The sequence below is a fragment of the Dipodomys merriami genome, unplaced genomic scaffold, assembly GCF_024711535.1.
Source record: "Dipodomys merriami isolate MVZ:Mamm:240054 unplaced genomic scaffold, mDipMer1.0.p SCAF_98, whole genome shotgun sequence".
Classification (NCBI taxonomy): domain Eukaryota; kingdom Metazoa; phylum Chordata; class Mammalia; order Rodentia; family Heteromyidae; genus Dipodomys; species Dipodomys merriami.
Genome location: NW_027206601.1, coordinates 2114952 through 2134869, shown reverse-complemented (window position 1 = coordinate 2134869; position 19918 = coordinate 2114952). Strand labels below are relative to the sequence as shown.

The 19918-nt window shown below is 44.6% G+C and overlaps 1 protein-coding gene across 1 annotated transcript; it reads right to left on the bottom strand.

Moving 5' to 3' along the window:
* Window positions 1-10435: 10435 nt before the first annotated feature.
* Window positions 10436-19156, bottom strand: Purb (purine rich element binding protein B). Its single transcript, XM_070014531.1, has one exon. It carries the CDS (start codon window positions 19018-19020, stop codon window positions 18031-18033), a length of 990 nt encoding a protein of 329 aa, XP_069870632.1. The 5' UTR covers window positions 19021-19156; the 3' UTR covers window positions 10436-18030.
* Window positions 19157-19918: the final 762 nt, after the last annotated feature.

Below are 19918 nucleotides of genomic sequence, written 5' to 3'. Positions count from 1 at the left end.
TTTCGCAGTGTAACCTGAAACACTTTCTGTGTTGTGTGGTGGAGTGTGTGTGTCCTGGCATGGGCGCTTGTGCTAAAAGCTGGCACTCCTACCACTTTGAGCCACATCCACTTCCTGTTTCTGGTGGTTAATTGGAGAGTCTCCTAGACCTTCCTGCCTGGATTGGCCTTGAGCCATGAGACTCAGATCTCAGCCTTCTGAGTGGTTAGGATTACAGGCGTGAGCCACCAGTGCCTGGCTTCTTCCTTGACTTTTTTTGCTCACAGTTGGCACTCTACTACTGGAGCCAGGTCTCCAGTTCTGGATTTTTGATAGTTAATTGGAGATAATCTCATGTTTGTTTGTCTGGGCTGGTTTCAAACCTGGATCCTCAGATTTAAAACTCCTGAATACTTAGGATTATAGGAATAAGCCATTGGTGCCTAGCAGGAAATAATAAAATGGTTGCTTGTTTACATCTTTAATGAGTGAAACAATGGTTTGACAAACCCATAAATAAGGGGCTGGGAAGGTGGCTCAGTGGTAGAGCGCTTACCTTGCATGCATGAGGCCCTGGGTTCCATTCCTCAGCACCACATAAGCAAAAAGAATAAAGCCGGAAGTGGTGCTGTGGCTCAAGTGGTAGAGCGCTAGCCTTGAGCTGAAGAGCTGAGGGACAGTGCCCAGGCCCAGAGTTCAGGCCCACGACCGGACGCCCCCCGGCCCCCCCCCCAAAAAAAGGAAATTCTTTTCTCTCCAAGGAAAAGATTTCTCTGCTTACAGTAATAATGAAAAGGAGGTTAGGACACCTATACACTTACAGTAGTTTTTTTTTTTTTTGGTGGTCCTGGGGGCTGAACTCTGGGTGCTGTCCCTCAGCTCTTCAGCTCAAGGCTAGCATCCTACCACTTGAGCCACAGCACCACTTCCGGCTTTTTTCTGCTTATGTGGTGCTGAGGAATTGAACCCAGGGCCTCATGCATGCAAGGCAAGCACTCTACCACTGAGCCAACTTCCCAGCCCTAATTACAGTAGTTTAACACAGATGTTTGGCCAGAAATATACAATCAACATGTTTAGTCATAGGACTTAATTTTGGACCACAATACTCACGACCACTTAACTTTGAGTTTGTATTACCAACAGAAACAATATATATATATATATATATATATATATATATATATATATATACATATTTATTTATTTTTGGTTTTTGAATTTGGCCTGAGCTCTGTCCCTGAACTTCTTTTTTTCTTTTGATTCATCTTGGGGCTTGAACTCTGGGCCTAGGTGTTGTCCTGAGCTCTTCAGCTCAAGGCTAGTACTCTATCACTTGAGCCACAGCACCACTTCAGGTGGTTAATTGGAGATAAGAGTCTCATGGATTTTCCTGCCTGGGCTGGCTTTGAACCATCGTCTTCAGATCTCAGCCTCCTGAATAGCTAAGGTTACAAGTGTGAGCCCCACTGTCCCTGAACTTTTTTGCTCAAGGATAGTACTCTAGCACTTGAACTATACCTCAAGCCAATTCTGGAATTTTTTTTTTTTTTTGGTAGTTAATTGGAAATAATCTCATGGAGTTTCTGCCTGGACTGACTTTGTACTGCAATCTCAAATCTCAGCCTCTGTGTAGCTAACAGATGTGAGCCAGTTGTACCAGCTGTTTGTTGTTTGTTTTTGAATGAGGGTCTCACTAGATAGAGGAGGCTGGCCTTGAACTGACAATCCTGCCTCCGTCTTCTGAGTGCTGGGATTACAGGCATGTGCCACCAGATGTAGTGTTGTAGCTCATCAATAGATGAATCTATTCTTTAGGTAATAGCTGAGTGGGCTATTAGGAGCTGGGCCTAGGTGGAGTAAGTAGAATAGTGAAAGTATGCATTTGAAGGGTTTATCTGGTCCCAGGACCTTTCTGCCCCTCCCTACCCTTCCTCCCTCCTCTTCTCTTCTCTTGGCTTCCTGGTTTTGATGAAGGGAGCAGTCTCCTTTCTCTGCCACATACTTCCTCTACTATTTTTTTTGGGGGGGGTCCGGTCATGGGGCCTGAACTCTGGGCCTGGGTGCCGTCCCTCAGCTCTTCAGCTCAAGGCTATTGCTCTACCACTTAAGCCACAGTGCCACTTCTGGCTTTTTGCTTATGTGGTGCTGAGGAATTGAACCCAGGGCCTCATGCATGCAAGGTAAGTGCTCTACCACTGAGCCACCTTCCCAGCCCCTTTCTCTACTATTATGTTCTGCTCTACCCCAGGCCCATAGCGATGGAGCCAGCCAGCCCACCATACACTGAGATCTCTGAAATCATCAGCCAAAATAAATCTTTCCTCCTCTCTCATAAGCTGTTTATGTCAGGTGTAATTCACCATCTTCTACATATTTATGATTCTCTTTTGTGTATCCAAGGTGCAAGTGAAGGACACAGAAACTGCCATCACCAGACATTTCTTCTTACTCTGCATTATTACTCTTCTTCAGCCCTAAGTAAGTCTATTAGGCCACAAGATAGGTCTAGCCCACGGCATTGAAACATTATTTTTGTGGAGAACAGTTCAGTTCACCTGCTGAAATTCTGGATCATCAGCAGGGTTGTGATTGGAACATTGACTTCCTCAGAAATCCTTAGTGTTTATTGAAATTTTGCAAAGGCAGAGTACCTTCTGAGAACCAAACCATTTGTTCTAAGTATAGCTTAAGTGTGCTCCTTGTTTTAAATGATTCTGTGAGGCTGAACACTAGTGGCTCACTCTTGTAATCCTAGCTACTCAGGAGGCTAAGTTCTAAGGATCAAAGCCAGCTAGGACAGAAAAGCCTGAAACTCAAACTCTTATCTCCAACTAACCAGCAAAAAGTCAGAAGTAGAACTGTGGTTCAAGTGGTAGAGTGCCAGCCTTGAGCAAAAAAAGCCAAGTAAGAACTTGAGGCCTTGGCTTCAAACCTCAGTACTAGTGCACTCAAAAAATTACTCCAGGGGGCTGGGAAAGTGGCTTAGTGGTAGAGTGCTTGTAGAGCATGCATAAAGCCCTGGGTTTGATTCCTCAGTACCACATAAACAAAAAAGCCAGAAAGGGTGCTGTGGCTCAAGTGGTAGAGCAAAAGAAGCTCAGGGACAGTGCCCAGGTCCTGGGTTCAGGCCCCAGGACTGGCAAAAAAAAAAAAAAAAAAGAGTCCAGGTTACTGGATTCTGGGAAGGCATGGTGGGGCTCAATAAGAAATGAGGAGGGAGGCCAGAGTTACAGCTATGACTACTTACTCACTGTTGAGCTTCCTGACTTGAAGAATGAGTGTTCACTGTGTCTAGCTAGCTCTGCTCTAGAACACACCAGAGCAATGAATGATGTCAGGTCAGGCCACTTGAGGGTATAATGAGAGTAGCTTGCAGGGCACATGGAATCACCTCTGTTAAAGGTGGCTGAATGGTTAGGTAGTCTAGAATCACACCAATAAGAACCCCAGGAATCCCACACACAGTTCTGCCCTAAGTCATAAGGGGGCTGATGAAGGTTTGAGTCTTGCAGCTGTACCCAAAACAGTTTTCCATCCCCACCAGGGGAGGTGTGGTGTCAGCTGGTGGACAAATGGGATCATCCTAGCCATCCTGGTGAGTCACTTGCCTGAGCCATGTCACTAATTAGCTCTCACTGCCAGGAACCAGAACCCACTAAACCTAGAACATTCACAATCATTCACAACAGCTCTTCTTCCCTGGGAAGAATGTTCTCTGCTATTTTTCCTGAAGCTTCTCATGAGCTTAACAGGCTATTTTTATAAGGGACCCCATTACTAACCTAAACCCTCATCCCTAAAGTAGACAAATACACTTTTCTGACTAAACTAGACTATAAGCAGATACGAAAAAGGACAGTTTTTTTTTTTGTTGTTTGTTGTTTACTTGGTGGTTTTAGTACTGGATTTGAACTCTGGGCCTTCCACTTGCTGGGTAGATACTCTATTGCTGAGTCATACTCTTTGTGTGTATGTGTGTCAAGGATGTGTGGGGACTTGAACTCATGACCTCGGCACTCTGAGCTTTTTTGCTCAAGGCTAGTGCCCTACTACTAGAGCCACAGCTCCACTTCCAGCTTTCTGTTATTGTTGTTTTGGGGCTTCTATTTTTTTTCTGTTATTATAAAAGTGACAGGTTAAAGTTACATAAATAATGAGTACATTTATTTTTGTTTTTGTTTTTCTTGTTGGTGTGGGGCTTGAATTTAGGACCTGGTGCTGTCCCTGAGCTCTATTGCTAGCACTCTGGGGCTGGGAAGGTGGCTTAGCAATAGAGTGCTTGCCTAGCACACATGAAGCCCTGGGTTCAATTCTTCAGTACCACATAAACAGAAAAAGCTGGAAGTGGGCTGGGAAGGTGGCTCAGTGGTAGAGCGCTTGCTTTGCATGCCTGAGGCCCTGGGTTTGATTCCTCAGCACCACATAAGCAAAAGAAAAAACCTGGAAGTGGCGCTGTGACTCAAGTGGTAGAATGCTAGCCTTGAGCTGAAGAGCTGAAGGACAGCGCCCAGGCCCAGAGCTCAGGCCCCACGACCGAAAAAAAAAAAAAGAAAAAGAAAAAGCTGGAAGTGGTGTTGTAGCTCAAGTGATAGAGCACTAGCCTTGAGCACTGAGAGGCTTAAGGAAGTGCCCTGGCCCTGAGTAAAAAAAAAGGGAGAAAGAAAGAAAGAAAGAAAGAAAGAAAGAAAGAAAGAAAGAAAGAACAAAAGAAAGAAAGAAAGAAAGAAAGAAAAGGCTTGTACTCTTACCATGTTGATTTTTTGTTGTTGTTGTTGTTGTTGTAGGACTTGAACTCTGGGCCTGGGCGCTGTCCCTCAGCTCTTCAGCTCAAGGCTACTGCTCTACCACTTGAGCCACAGTGCCACTTCTGGTTTTCTGGTGGTTTATTGGAGATAAAAGTCTCACGGAGGGCTGGGAAGGTGGCTCAGTGGTAGAGTGCTTGCTTCACATGCACGAGGCTCTGGGTTCAATTCCTCAGCACCACATAAGCAGAAAAATCCAGAAATGGTGCTGTGACTCACGTGGTAGAGCACTAGCCTTGAGCTGAAGAGCTGAGTGACAGCCCCCAGGCCCAGAGTTCAAGCTCCGAGACTGGCCAAAAAAAAAAAAAAAAGGTCTCATGGACTGCTCGGGCTGGCTTTGAACCATGATCCTCAGATCTCAGCCCCCTGAGTAGCTAGGATTACAGGTGTGAGCCACCAGCACCCGGCCACTCTACCACTTTGAGCCACTGCACCACATCCAATTTTCTGGTGGTTAATTGGAGATGAGTTTCACAGACTTTCCTGCCCAGGCTGGCTTTGAACTGTAATCCTCAAGTCTCAGCCCCCTGAGTAGCTAGGATTACAGGCGTGAACTAGCAGCATCCACAGTCTACTTTCTTTCCTCAGTGCCTGCAGGAGTTTCTGCAGAGCCTTGAGTGTAGCCTGTGGTTGGGTGAGTTATCCCAGGCTCACAGCACAAGAGTGAACAGGCTTAGATGGGTGCTGGTTCTGAGTTTGATAAACTTACTTAGGCCAATTGAGAATCCCACAAAAAGGGATAATGAGCCAGGGATAATGGCTCACGCTTGTAATCCTAGCTAGGAGGGAGGCTAAGATCTGAGGATTGTGGTTTTTGAAGCCAGCCTGCAAAGATAAATCGAAGATTCTTATCTCCAATGAAGCAGTATCAAAGCTGGAAGTAGAGTTGTAATTCAAGTAGTACAGTATCAGCTTTGGGTGAAAAAGCTAAGGGGAAGTGCCCAAGCCCTGATTTTAAGCACAGTACTGGCATCCAATAAAAAGGACCATGAAGCCAGGCACCTGTGGCTCATGCCTGTAATCCTAGCTACTTAGGCTGAGCTCTGAGGATCATGGTTCAAAGCCAGCCCGGGCAGGAAAGTCTGCGAGACTCACTTTCTACCAGAAAGTGAGTTGTGGCTCAAGTGGTAGACCACATGCGTTGAGCTGAAGACCTCAGGGGCAGTGCCCAGGCCTAGAATTCAAGCCCCACAACCAAAAAAAAAAAAAAAAAGGATCATGACTCCAGCTTTGCATTTTCCTGGTCAGTTGGAGATGGGGTCCTATGGAGTTTTCTCTCTCTTTCTTTCTTTCTTTCTTTCTGTCTCTTTCTTTCTGTCTCTCTCTTTCTTTCTTTCTTTCTTTCTTTCTTTCTTTCTTTCTTTCTTTCTTTCTTTCTTTCTTTCGTCCAGTCATGGGGCCTGAACTCTGGGCCTGGGCGCTGTCCCTCAGCTCTTCAGCTCAAGGCTAGCGCTCTACCACTTGAGTCACAGCGCCACTTCCGGGTTTTTTCTTTTTGCTTATGTGGTGCTGAGGAATCGAACCCAGGGCCTCAGGCTTGCAAGGCAAGCGCTCTACCACTGAGCCAACTTCCCAGCCCCTGGAGTTTTCTTTTTTATTTTGCTAGTCCTGGGGCTTGAACTCAGGGCCTGGGCGCTGTCCCTCAGCAGTTCAGCTCAAGGCTAGCGTTCTACCACTGAGCCACCCTCCCAGCCCATCACATGGACTTCTCTTAACTCTGCATTTTGCTGGTCAGTTGGAGATGGGGTCTTATGGACTTTCCTAGCCAGGTTGTCTTATACCACCATCCTCTTGATCACCTGAGTAGATAAAATTACCTATTTGAGATGCCAGTATCAGGATGAGAAGTTATGTACAGTTTGTGAGGATATCTTCTATCACTTGGACTTGTCTCTTGCCAAGAATGAGACTGTAAATCAAATGTATTTGGTTGTTAGGAGACTGATTTCTCCTAAAAGCTTACTTTTTTCTCCTTACCAAGTTTTGCCTGCCATGGAACCATGTATCATGTCCCTGATCTCTCCCACAATCCTGGACTACAGTAGCTGTCCTATCATTAATTGGATGAATGGACTTAAAAGACTTTAGTAATGAACACTAGGTGGCTCTCATTTTCGTCAAGTCTCACTGAAGATTTTTTTTTTTTTGTCTTTGTTTTCTGATCCTTTTGCCTGCCTCCAAAATTCTGGAACTATATGCATGTACTCCAATCCCTGGCAGACCTGATGGATTTTTACGTGTGAAAGATGATTTATCCAGACTCACACTAGTAGTTTTGGACACACACTTGGGCATACAATCTAGCTTCAACAAGGCCAAAATGAGGTATTGGCTCTAATGAAGCTCTTTGTGGACATAGCCTGTCTGCAACTACTCCTTAAACTTCTCATAAAGCTGAAGCCAAACAACCTACAGGTGTTCAAGGTGAACCAGACCACGTCTTTCTGAAGCAATCACAAAACAAATTTATGACAACTGAGTAATGACTGCCCTGCCCCACCCAAATTTTATCAATCGAGGTGGCAATTCTTTTTGTTTTTCTCTTGTCAGTTGTAAGACTTGAACTCTGGGCCTGAGCACTGTCCCTGAGTCTCTTTGTGCTCAAGGCTAATGCTCTACCACTTGAGCCACAGCCCTACTTCCAGGCTTTTTTGAGTAGTTTATTGGAGAGGAGTTGGTTCAAGAACTAGGAGCAGCCCCAATTGGCCTTTAGGCACTACTGTGTATATAGATTGTATATAGATTCTTCTATTTCAGTTGAATTTTAATTTCTAGTGTCTGAGAGGTAGATTAATAAAGTATATTCCTTGAGAGAAAAAAAAAGTCTCATGAGGACTTTACTGCCCAAGCAGGCTTCAAACTGCGATCCTCAGATCTCAGCCTTCTGAGTAGCTAGGAATATAGGCGTGATCCATCAGTGCCAGGTGAGGTGAAGTCTTTTACATATAGTCCATAAACCAAGGCAGCTTCAGCATTACCAGGGACTTGTTAGAAAAGCAAATTCTCTGGCTGAGGCCTATTCATCCTATTCACTCAGAAATCTGTTTTGGGCTCTGAGTGACTGGATCATGTGAAGGGGTTCTCTATGGAGAACCCCTCAGAGCTTTCTCAGTGCTCCAATAATCCATTTGCAAGCTTTTCTTTTGTGTCAGTCCTGGGTCTTAAACTGAGGGCCTGGACGTTGTCCCTGAGCTTTTTTTGCTCAAGGCTAATGCTCAGGGGCTGGGAAGGTGGCCCAGTGGTAGAGTGCTTGCCTTGCATGCATGAGGCCCTGGGTTCGATTCCTCAGCACCACATAAGCAAAAAGCCGGAAGTGGCACTGTGGCTCAAGTGGTAGAGCGCTAGCCTTGAGCTGAAGAGCTGAGGGACAGCGCCCAGGCCCAGAGTTCAGGCCCCACAACCGGACCCAAAAAAAAAAAAAAAAAAAAAAGGCTAATGCTCAACACCTTGAGCCACAGCTCCACTTGTGGCTTTTGGGTGGTTAATTGGAGTCAAGACTGGGGGTCGGGGGGGGGGGGAGGGTTGGGGGGGGAGAGGGTGGGAAGGAATGGGAAAGGGAAACAAAAGAGGAGGCTACAATGCTTGATAAGAAATGTACTCATAGCCGGGCGCTGGTGGCTCACGCCTGTAATCCTAGCTACTCAGGAGGCTGAGATCTGAGGATCGCGGTTCAAAGCCAGCCCGGGCAGGAGAGACTGTGAGACTCCAATAAACCACCAGAAAACCGGAAGTGGCACTGTAGCTCAAGTGGTAGAGTGCTCGCCTTGAGCTGAAGAGCTGAGGGACAGTGCCCAGGCCCAGAGTTCAAGCCCCACGGCTGACCAAGAAAAAAAAAAAAAAGAAAGAAATGTACTCATTATCTTGCCCATGTAATTGTAACCCCTCTGTAGAGTATTTTCACAATAAAAAAAATTTAAAAAGACTCTCACAGATTTTTCCTGCCCAGGCTTGCTTTGAACTTCAGATCTCAGCATCCTGATTAGCTAGGACTATAGGGGTGAGCCACCGGCACCCGGCTCCCTTTCCTTATACTTTGTGTGTTCCAGCCCTGGGGCTTAGCTGCTGTTCCCGAGATTTTTATTTTTTAGTCCGTCGTGGTGCCTGAACTCTGGGCATGCGTGCTTTCCCTGAGCTCTTCAGCTCAAGGCTAGCGCTCTACCACTTGAGCAACAGGGTCACTTCTGGTCTTTTATGTGGTGCTGAGGAATTGAACCCAGGGCCTCATGCTATGTGAGGCAAGCACTCTACCTCTGAGTCACCTTCCCAGCCCCTCCTGAAGCTTTATTAGGGAGTGCTTTTCTTTTTTGCCATTATGGGGTTTGAACTCAGGACCTCAAACTTAACCTGCCGTGCTTGCTTGCTTGTTTGGTGCTCTATCACTTGAGTCAGTGTGTAGCCTGAATCTTTGCTGGTTAGTTTGGCATGAGCCACAAATGCCCGGGTTTCAGGGAATTTGAGAAGTCAAAATTTTGTTCATGACAGAATTCTTTTTCATATTAATTTTCTCAAGTCCATAGTGTTTTCCAGAATGAAAATTTCATTGTGCTTACTTTGGTAGTGAGGTTTCCCCTGCCTTCACACTACCATCTGTATGTAGGGTTTGAACTCAAGGCCTCATAGTTCCTAGGTAAGTAATCTACCACTTAAGCCATGCCCCAACTCTTTTGGCTTTATTTTTTAGATAAGTCTTACATTTTGGGGCTGGGAAGGTGGCTCAGTGGGAGAGTGCTTGCCTTGCATGCATGAGGCCCTGGGTTTGATTCCTCAGCACCACGTAAGCAGAAAAAGCCGGAAGTGGCGCTATGGCTCAAGTGGCAGAGGTCTTGCTTTGAGCTGAGTGCAAAATTTTTTGCCTGGGGCAAAAATTGGACTGCAATTTTCCTATGTATCTAGGGTTACAGATACAGTATAACTTCTTGTCAAGGATGGCCTAAAACCATGGGCCTCTCAAGCATCTGGGATTACAGGCTTAAAATAATGGTGCTCAGCCTCTCCTTGAGTTATTAAGTGTAAAGGAGATACTGAGACTACGGGCCAGGATATATAGACACATAAATTATATTTTCCTGATTTAACATTAGGACAAAAGGAGACTAGTCTAATTTGCCTAAACAGTTGTGTTGATAAACAATGAAAGCTTGGACAGCAGTTTTTGAGCGGTGAGAAAAAAAAATAGAAGTGATTGGTCTGGATTATAGACCAAAGTATAAAGCTATTTTGGATTTGAATTTATTCTGTACACTGTTTTTTTTTTGTCAGTCATGGGGCTTCAACTCTGGGCCTGGACACTGTCCTTCAGTGATTCAGCTCAAAGCTAGCGCTATACCACTTCAGCCATAGTGCCACTTCTAGTTTTCTGGTAGTTTATTGGAGATTAGTCTCCAATAAATTACTTTCCTGACCAGGCTGGCTTTGAGCCACAATCCTCAGATCTCAGACTCCCGAGTAGCTAGGATTACAGGCTTGAGCACCCAGCACCCCACTATTAAAGGATTATAAAAGCCCAAAAGACTGGCTATATAGTTTAATGAAATGTTCAGTGATTTGAAATTTCTCAAACGCATATGCATTTGTGACCCCCACAGATCATAATTCCCCTCCCCCCAGTAATGGCTACACAAACTCTTAAAAAAAGAGACAATGGCACAAGATTGTCATTCACTTTTCCGCATACTTTATTTGTTACAAACATACAATTCTTTAAATATAGACTGTAAAACTCCATTTGCAAAAGTCTGCTATTGTAAGGAGTGCACACCAGCAGGAAGGATTCTTAACTTTTTCTATGAGTTTTCTGTCAGTTTTGCTAGTTAGTGGTAAATACGGGACCCGCTATTTTACAGACCTGTCCGAAGCTTCTGGCTGTATTCACATTGCTCTTTTGAAGCAGCCCTGCATGTATCAAAATTGTTCAGAATCTGAGCTTCAACCTACAGGCAGTGAGATCAACAGCCCGTCTGGACTCTGCTTTTTGAACGGTTTTCAGGAAGTGTGATTTCTGGATGGGTACTGCACTTCACGGATTTGTTTGAATTGCCCATGCAGCTCTATGTTAAAGTGCATTCTTCTTTTCAAAAATAAGCAAGAGAAATAATCTTTTTACTTTTTAATTAACCAAGGTACTTAAAAAAATGAACTTTTTGGTCTCTCAGCAGATATTCTCAAATTGATCCTACTACTACAATTTCCATGTTCTATTTACAACATTTATAGGATTCTGGGTGGAGGGAACTTTATAAAATGAAAGGTGCAGCTTCACTTGAAGCAGAAATCAGCTCTACAAATTCATACATAGGCATACGCACTTGGCTTACAATGTATAAGCTTGTTGGTATTTACAGAGATCAAAGACAACCCTCTCCAAAAAAAAAAAAAAAGAACAAAAAACAACCTTTTAAAGTAATTGCCAACCTAAACTCTAATTGTACATTTAGATCAGGAAGCTGTCTCCTGCTATCAAGATTTGGTTTTAATTGAAATAACTTTGTAGATTCTCTACTGGAAGGACGAGTCCCCCGCTTTGGAGTGAAGAGCCAAGTCTAACAAAGCTACCAATAGATGGAACTGTCTCTGAAGATTCCCACAGAACAAAAACATGCTATGTAGCACTGTATCAGAACAGGTGATCTTAAATGATTTTAGAAAGACATCTGTATGAAAGTCCAAAAGGAAAACAAAATGTTTAATAATATAGATGTTCTAGGACTTCAGAAAAAAGTTCAGATACACTGATATAGTCTTGATACTGACGCCACTGAAAAATAACTCAAATACTACTTGCCTCCTATTGGAATGTGCAAAACCATAGACTGTAAAACTGTGTCTACACTAACTGAAAGTCAGTTTCTAGACTTTTTGTCCAATCTAGAGGGTTTTAAGAATCCAAGTTTTTTCCCCCTAACTTTGGGTTTTGAACTCAGGGCCTTGTGATTGCTTGGCAAATGCTCTACCACTTAAGCCACACGCCCAGTCCTATTATTGGTATTATTTTTTGCTTTATTTTTCAGATAGGGTCTTTTGTTTATTGCCCAGGGCCAGCCTTGGGCCACGATCTCCTATCTCTGTCTCCCAAATACCTGGGATTACAGGCATGTAACACCATGCCCAGCTCCAGAGAGCTTTTTTACACAGAAGAGTGACATGGTAGAAGAAAAGGATTTATGCTTATTATCAATTTAAAACAAAACCTCCAAATGTGTTTAGTGATAAAATCCTGTTCTTTCATTTTCTTTGAGTCTCGTACTTTTTTCTCCCAAGAAGAAATGTTAAAAGGGAAGAAACAATCCACTTGCCCTTCTATTTCCAAGCACAGATTTTTCTGACCAGCCTGATCCTGCAACACAGGACAAAATATTTTGCCTTTAAGAGATGGTCTCAGTGAGTCTTGAAAAAGTTAGCCATTGAAGAGATGCTGAAGGTAGGAAAAAAGAACAAACTCATGCCTTCTGCAAAATGCTAGTGGCCACTTAATGTATCTATCACTTTCTCTTCACAACTCTGGACCTTCATTTCACTGTGTGCCCTCTCTTATCTGTCAGTGGATAGCAGATATAGCATGGGGAAAATAAAAATTGCTCCCGGATTCAAAAATCTATTAGAAAAGTTGAGTTAAAAACGTTCACTATCATGCTAGCTTAGGTTCTAATAAAGTTGTGCTCTCCCTTTTACTAGTTTACTGTAGTAGAGCTACCAACATGGCATCTGCTCATTTTAACAGGGTTCTATCTGTCCCAATTGGAATGTCGAATTCCAAGAAGGCATGAGTTAGATTCTCAAACGAGAGTAAGACTGTGAACAGAAGTGGACAGCATATTCCATACTGCATTAGGAAATACAAAAGGCATTCACAAAGGCCTTGCTTGATTCAGGGGGACACATTGCAATTGGGAATCCCCAGGACAAGAAATCTTTACAATGCTGATGCAATTTTATTTTTCCATTTTCTGAACTTAACTTTCAGTACTGAAAAGTGGATTGCACATGTTCCAGTAATGAAACTAGGTTTTAAGAATAAGGTCTGAGGATGACTTACACAGTCAAGTCAGATATGGCAATGGAAACTGCTACTCAAGAGTCCAGTTATCTCAAGAAACTTCTGAGGCTATTATTAAAAATGAATACTTTTTTTCTAAATTAAAAGCAGAGGAAATGCTGTAATTTGTCATTTCCACCTTGCGTATGGAATTTCAAATGGGACATATGGACTTTTTTCTTGTCTGTATTTTAAGGTAAACATGGTTCTTTTTTTCTTTTTTCTTTTCTACAAACTATCTCCCCCCACCCTGCCCTACCCCCACCCTTACACCCATTATCCAGTATACTGAATGGGAATTGTAACTCTTTCGGAAGACAGCTAATTGATTTACAGTACTCTAAAAACAACCCTGAAAACTGATAATCTCATTCATTTACTGTAACTTCAGTGCTGTTGTTGACAGAAAAGAAAAAGTTACCTTAAGGCTTAAGGGAAAGTAACTTATTAAATTGTGAATGCAGCATTTTTTACTCTCCCATCCATTGGAAACTAGCAAAATGTATTCTGAATCAACAATACAAACTTTCTAACGTTAGCAAAGATTTCTACTCTCCTGACATAAGGTTAGAATAATATTCATAAACAGAATATCTAGGGGAGCCTGAGAAACCATGATCCACATCACACAAAGATCCTATGCATTTCATGATCAAAAAGTGCTTTATCTTTGAGAAATATGTCAGGGATAAAATGGAAATATACAATGCAAAAATCACTTGACACTTTTTTCAAGTGACGTACAATTGTGGAAAAGGAGCAAAAAGGTCTGCTCTCTGAACAGGCCTTACTTATGCACAAGACTTTTAAGGTGTCCTAAATTAATATTGATTTAAAGAATTCATAATAGTGGGGATTTCACTCCACTATATTTTTAAAAACCTGAGATTGGACATCAAAGCTGTCAACTTTGTTATTCATCAGAGCAATTCTGATACTTAGAAAACTCAATTGAATTAGCTCCAGGATCAAAACATTAACTTTCCCCAATCAAAAAGGATACAATCAAAAACATACCTAGAGTGTTATAGAACAACTCTCAGCAAACAAGTCATTTTCATATAAGCAAAAAGTCACTTCTTTCTTCTCCCTTCTCACTGATCAAGGCCACACGATTTTCAAATGAATATCTACTGAGAGATCAGTTGTGCATTGGACAAAGTACCATAATTGGGTTAAAAATGAAAACAAAATTTACAGTGAAGAATACTTATGTGCATGGCTTACACACTCCAGCTTCTTAATTTTATCCACCTCAAGAGCAAGGTAGATGCACAGTCACCTTGTGTAGATTACATTCTACACCCCTGTAAAGCCAGTCAAGGTCATATTTAAGCATCTTCAGCAACTACAGTGCCTGAAGTGTGCAGCCATTTACAGACCACTCAATATGAGGGCATTATTATAACCAGCCTCTTTTGCCCACAACCCTGCATTTTCAGATAAGACAAGATAATTGTTTTGTTTTGAGAAAACCGAAGCTTGAATCTCTTAAAAGACCTGCAATTTACTGCAAAGTGACCCAGAGGTAACAAAGGAAGCAGGAGGTTAATGGCTGCCTGCACCAAAAGCCTCTCAATCATTCTGCAGTAAATAATTATGGAAAGTGACATGACAAGTAGCCATGTGTGTACCACAGCTACAGCCAGTTGTACCACCTATATGCCTCCAACAGTTCCATAGGGTATTTGGGTTTTTGGTTTACTTTTCAGTTTGATTTTTGGTGCTATACAGACTGACATTTTGTTTGGTGCAGCATATGCACTGAAAGATCTGCTCACCAGAATTGCCATTTCACTTGCTGAAATGATGAGAAGGGACAATAGAAACCTAAAGAGTAACATCTCTTCACAGAGACTGACTCTTTTGACTGTTTGAAAAAATAAAAGGCTTATCTCTGTAGCTAGTTTGAAATAAAACTCAATTTTTTGAAAAGGACTTTTAGTTCCCTATTTCTAAGGAATGTAACTATTTTCATTAGCTGGGATGTTTGCCAAATTTTAAAAACAACTTCTAAAGTGTTTGTAGTAAGCAGCTAAAAACAAAACAAAAAAGTTAGTTGCTTCCCAGCGTTTGTATAATGCCATTATCTAACTGGAACAAAGACTATTTCCTTTAATAAGCTAGTATTAATGAATGAATCTCCATGCTCTGCAGATTTCTATTGTCCCTAGTCACTGGAATGAGGATCAGTGAAATGCTACAATTAATCCACATCCTTCTGCAATCTTCCTATAGTGGAAGAGAGGCCATGAAACACCCCTGCAGGAAAAATAAACCTCAGAGATTGGTTTAAGACTTAAAAACCCACCACTAGGACATTCACCACTTAATCTTACACAGGCAGGTCAAAATTTTAATATAAATTACTTTTGCCAACACATAGCTTACGCATTCTTTGCTCCTTTTTTTGGAGGATTCTCAAATTGATATCTAAAGACTTACATATGATATATAACTGTTATATGGTCTAATGACTAAGAAAATTTCTCTGGTAACCAAAGCTGATGCCATATATGGTAGTGTTCTTGGCATATACTCTATACGCCTCAGACCACTTCCACATTCTTTCTATTCAGCTAATTATAGCTTAGTAGCCACTGGTAAAGGATTGTGAAGACCCTGTCATTTCTACAGAATAGAAAGGCAAGGCTAGTTACTGCAATTCAGCCAAATAAAAAGAAAAGAAAAAAGATTAATAAACCACTCCCTTGAAAAGGAGAGGTACTGCACCTTTGCAAAATTGAACTGGCTCACTGCAGCTGAGCAACAGAATCACCACTGAAGCAAGAAAACAAGTTGGTCTATACAGGAATTGTACATGATTTGAAAATGAAAAAGTTACAGCGATCAACTAATAGCTGCAACCTTAATTTTCATTGCTGCCTCAGAGTTGAAACTTAAACAGTTTCTGCAAGCCTAATGCTAGCTTCTCATCTCCTTTACTAAAACTAGGAATTTGTTCTCCGCAGCAAAGAAACAAAACACTCAAAACACATAGGTAAATACAGCAGGACATTATTGAAAACAGCTGCCTTGTGGTACAAAATACAGTACAAGTATACGGATGTCATTAAAACATCAAAAATACTATTGCTCCCATACAATTTAGGAAACATTCTTTGCAACGGAGAAAAATTGAAAAGAAAAGCTTTAAAAAATGTTTAAAAATTCTACTATGAATGATGTGAGTAGAGAAATAGTCTGAAAAGGGCACCAATGTTTGTGGCTCTTCTATTTCTTTGAACCTAAGATCAACATTATTCTGAATCAATAGTCTAGTTTTAAAAAAAAAGCCTAATTTTATATACACAAGTATCTCCCTCCCTCTCAGCCACAATTACATGAAAATGACCTTTTTGTATATTACTTATTTCCCAATAAATACAAAAAGATTGTATAGATTGAATACCAAAATAAGATAATAAAAAGGATATGCAATAAATTAAAAAGGCAGCTCAAATAAAGGGCAGGCATGCAGTTAAAAAAAAATACTAAGATTGTGGAGGTGGGGTTACTTGCCTCCTGGTTGAGAAGGTGTCACACAAAGAATACCTGAAAACTTTGGAAAGAACATTAGCTCCCATTCAATTCAAAGTTTCCTAGGCCTGTGACATTTCTAGAAATACCTTTTGATGGGGTGGGATTAACTTGATTAATAAAAATCATTTCTACTGAAAATCCATTTAAAATATAGAAGAGGCGATCCATGAAAACCCCAACTTTTATTCTTGAAAGACAGCTGGATAAACTGGCCAATGCCAGTATGTTGCAATTTCAAGATGGTATAAAAATGCTTCCAGGATATAGTCAGCATATTCACGTTCACATCAGTTCCATTCACAGATGGATTTCAGCTTCCACCGGGTGCACTGCTTGAATCATTCATCCATCATTTGCCAACTTTGATTGTGAGGTACTAATAAGATGGATCAAGTTCTTAAAAATTTGTTTTAAAGAATAAATGATGCTGGAATTCTGAACCTGAGGATCTTTAGTATTTGAACAAATCCACAGATTAAACTGAAGGTGAATTAAGACTTCAGTTTTAGTTATTTCCAACTTTTCTGTGAGGATGCATATTCCATTAAAGCTCAGGCTTGTAGCCACACTGTTCCTTTTGCAGAAAATCATCAAGTTTTACAGTTTAAAATGCAGCCAACCAGTGGCTGTAACAGCCAAATTAGCCATAATTCACTGGCTCATATGGTAGAGCCATGGGATCTGGCTCTCATTCACACCAATGCCACTTCTTGGTAATGACCTCCACCTTTAGAGATCAAGGGAAGAACTTTAGTGAGCAGCAACCCATCCACTCAACGAGTTTGCCTTGTGCTTTATGCCTGACTTATTGTGCCTACCTCAGCAACCCCCAATGTAAAACTGCTTTTATTTTCTGAAAAAAAAAAAATCCTTTTGCCCAACTTTTAAACCATTTTAGTAATGAATTCTCTAGTTCAAGCATTGGCTTTTGAATTTTCGCATCCCGGAAAACAATTCTGCAAAGAAAAGACATGGGGCCAGGTTCCATGCAAAACCATTAAAAAAAAAAATCCAATTTGTTTTGATTCGCTGATGGCTTCTTGAATTCTTTTTTGCCTTGTCCATGATTGTGTAAAGTTGCATTCCTTTTCATAAACCTGGACTCTCAGGACTGGGTAACTGCAAAGGTCTCTCTGTCTCAAGAATTTCCGTGAAGATCTCGATCCAAAAGGCTGATTACAATGAAGGTGAAGGATAGACACTGCAACGGCGGCTAGGCCTGGAGAGATACTTTAGATTTACCCAGGTACAACACAAATTCAACTGTTATCCACAGATGGATCTGGGTAAGTCAGATGTGTTTAGGGGCCCAGACTCGAAATCTATCCCCTTCAGGATTATCTAGATGAGCTTAGGAACCTCGGGTGGGAAATAGAAGCTGAGACTCTTGCAGGTGAGGAGACGCTGTTGTCCTCTCTTTGCAGGTTGCTGTCAATTTCTGGAACTTTACTGCTTTACTCACTGTCCAAGACTGTTGTCTTATGGTTATTTCTCTTAACTATATTATTTTTTTTAAATTTTGTTGTTTTTTTTTTCTCCCTTGGTGGCCTCCCGGGCTCCCTCTCCACTAGCTCACAGGGGAATGAGCAAGAATGGGAACTAGCCAGGGGGGTAGGGGGGTGGGGGGCGCGGGTAACAGGGTGGGGGAGGCCAGTGGGGAAAGCTGCCGTTTCAATCCTCATCCACCTCCTCGCCTTCGGACTCCTCACCGCCGCCACTGCCCCCAGCACGACGCTCGTAAAGCTTATCCCTCTGCCGCTCCTGGATTTCTTTCATCTCATCCGCATACCGGCAGAAGGCGCCACCAAACTTGCCCCAGGCCTTGAAGGGCACGGTGATGGCATTGCGGTAGGACGGCTTCACCTCGCTCACGCGCAGAAACACTCCGTACTTGTTGCAGCCCACATCGAAGAAGAAACGTTTGGAGTCCACCGTAATAGAGGTGCCCTCCGGGAGTTCCCCGTACAGGCCGCCCCCGGGGCCGCCGGCACCGCCTCCTGGGCCTCCGGCCAGCTCGTCGTCCTCGCCTCCGTAGTCGTCGATGAGCTTGGCGAGCGCGTCGCGGAATTCGATGAGACCTTGCGCGGGTAGCGCGATGGTCTGGCCGCTCTGGAGGCCGCCGGGCCCGGGGCCTGCGCCGAAGCCGCCGCCGCCGCGGTTGACGGTCTGGCGGATGCGCAGGAAGCGGCCGCGCTGGTTCTCCTTGAGATCCAGGTAGTACTTGCGGTTCTCGCGCACCAGGAACTCGCTCTTGAGCGCGCGCCGCGGCCCGCCGCCCTCCTCGGCGCCCGCCGCCAGCTGCTCGGGGCTGCTGGGGCCCAGCTGCGCGTAGTGCTCGATGAAGTCGCCCAGCGAGTCGCGGAACTCGGCCGCCACCGCCATGGACAGCGTGAGGCGGCTCTTGGAGCCGCCCGCGCCCACCTCGGCGATCTTCAGGAAGCGGCCCTTGGCGTTCTGCTTCACGTCCAGGTAGAAGCGCTTGTTCTGGATGTCCAGCCGCTTCGAGGCCAGCTCCTGCGTCTCCTGCTCGCCGCCACCGCGGGGTGCGGGCTGGAAGCTTCCCTGCCCGCCGCCGCCGCCGCCGCCGCCGCCGCCGCCACCACCGCCGCCGCCGCCGCCGCCGCCGCCGCCGCGCTCGCTGCCGCTGTCGCCGTCCGCCATCTTCTCGGCTGCCGCCTCGCCGCCGCCCGCTGTGCTCGCGCCCCCGCCCTCCGCCCTGCGGCTCGCGCTCCGGGGCCCCCCAGCCTCGCCCGCCGGCTCCTCACGCGCTCCCGCCGCTCATCGCCGGCCGCCGCCGCCGTCCCCCATCGCCTCCGGGCCCCGCCCCCGCGGCTTCCGCGCAGTCCGGCTCGCTTCCGGCGCGCGGCTTCCCATGACGTCGCCCCGCCCCACCCGCCGCGGCCTCGCGGCCGGAAGACCCGCTCGCCACGGCGGCTGGCGCGGAGGTGACGTCATTTCTGCGCCCTATGGGGCGGCGTGGTGCGAGCGGCGTCTTGCTGTCCGCAGCGGGTCGCTCTTCTCGTACTCTGCAGGATCCGTATCTTTCCTTTCTACTGAGACCTTGGGGCTCCTGGCCGTCCTCCCGGGGTGGGGGCTGGGACAGCCCCAGGCTGTGTCTCCGGCGGCCGGGGTGAAGTAGCTAGGAGTACCCGGAAGTGGGGAAGAGTGGCACCTAGCGTGTGGCTCACGGGAGACGGTGGGGCCCGGCATTTGGCCGAGCGCTTCCGGCCGGCGACGGGGAGCGGGGAGACCCGAGACCTGCTGCATTGTGCGTGTATCTGAGGAGTAGCCAGATACCACTGGGCAGGGTGGCTGGAACGAGGAAGTCCGTCCGCCGTCGGAGTCATCACTCCTGACCGGGATCACTTTTTTTTTTTTTCGGTCCTGGGGCTTGAACTGAGGGTCTGGGCGCTGTCCCTCAGCTCTCTGCTCAAGGCTAGCGCTATCACTTGAGCCACTTCCGGTCTTTTCTGAGTAGTTTATGGGAGATAAGACCTCTGGGCCTGCGCACTGTCCTTCAGCTCAAGGCAAGTGTTCTACCATGTGAGCCACAACGCCA

What these genes read in the sequence shown, in the direction of transcription:
- Purb (XM_070014531.1), bottom strand. Translation starts at nt 19,020, where the DNA reads ATGGCGGACGGCGACAGCGGCAGCGAGCGCGGCGGCGGCGGCGGCGGC.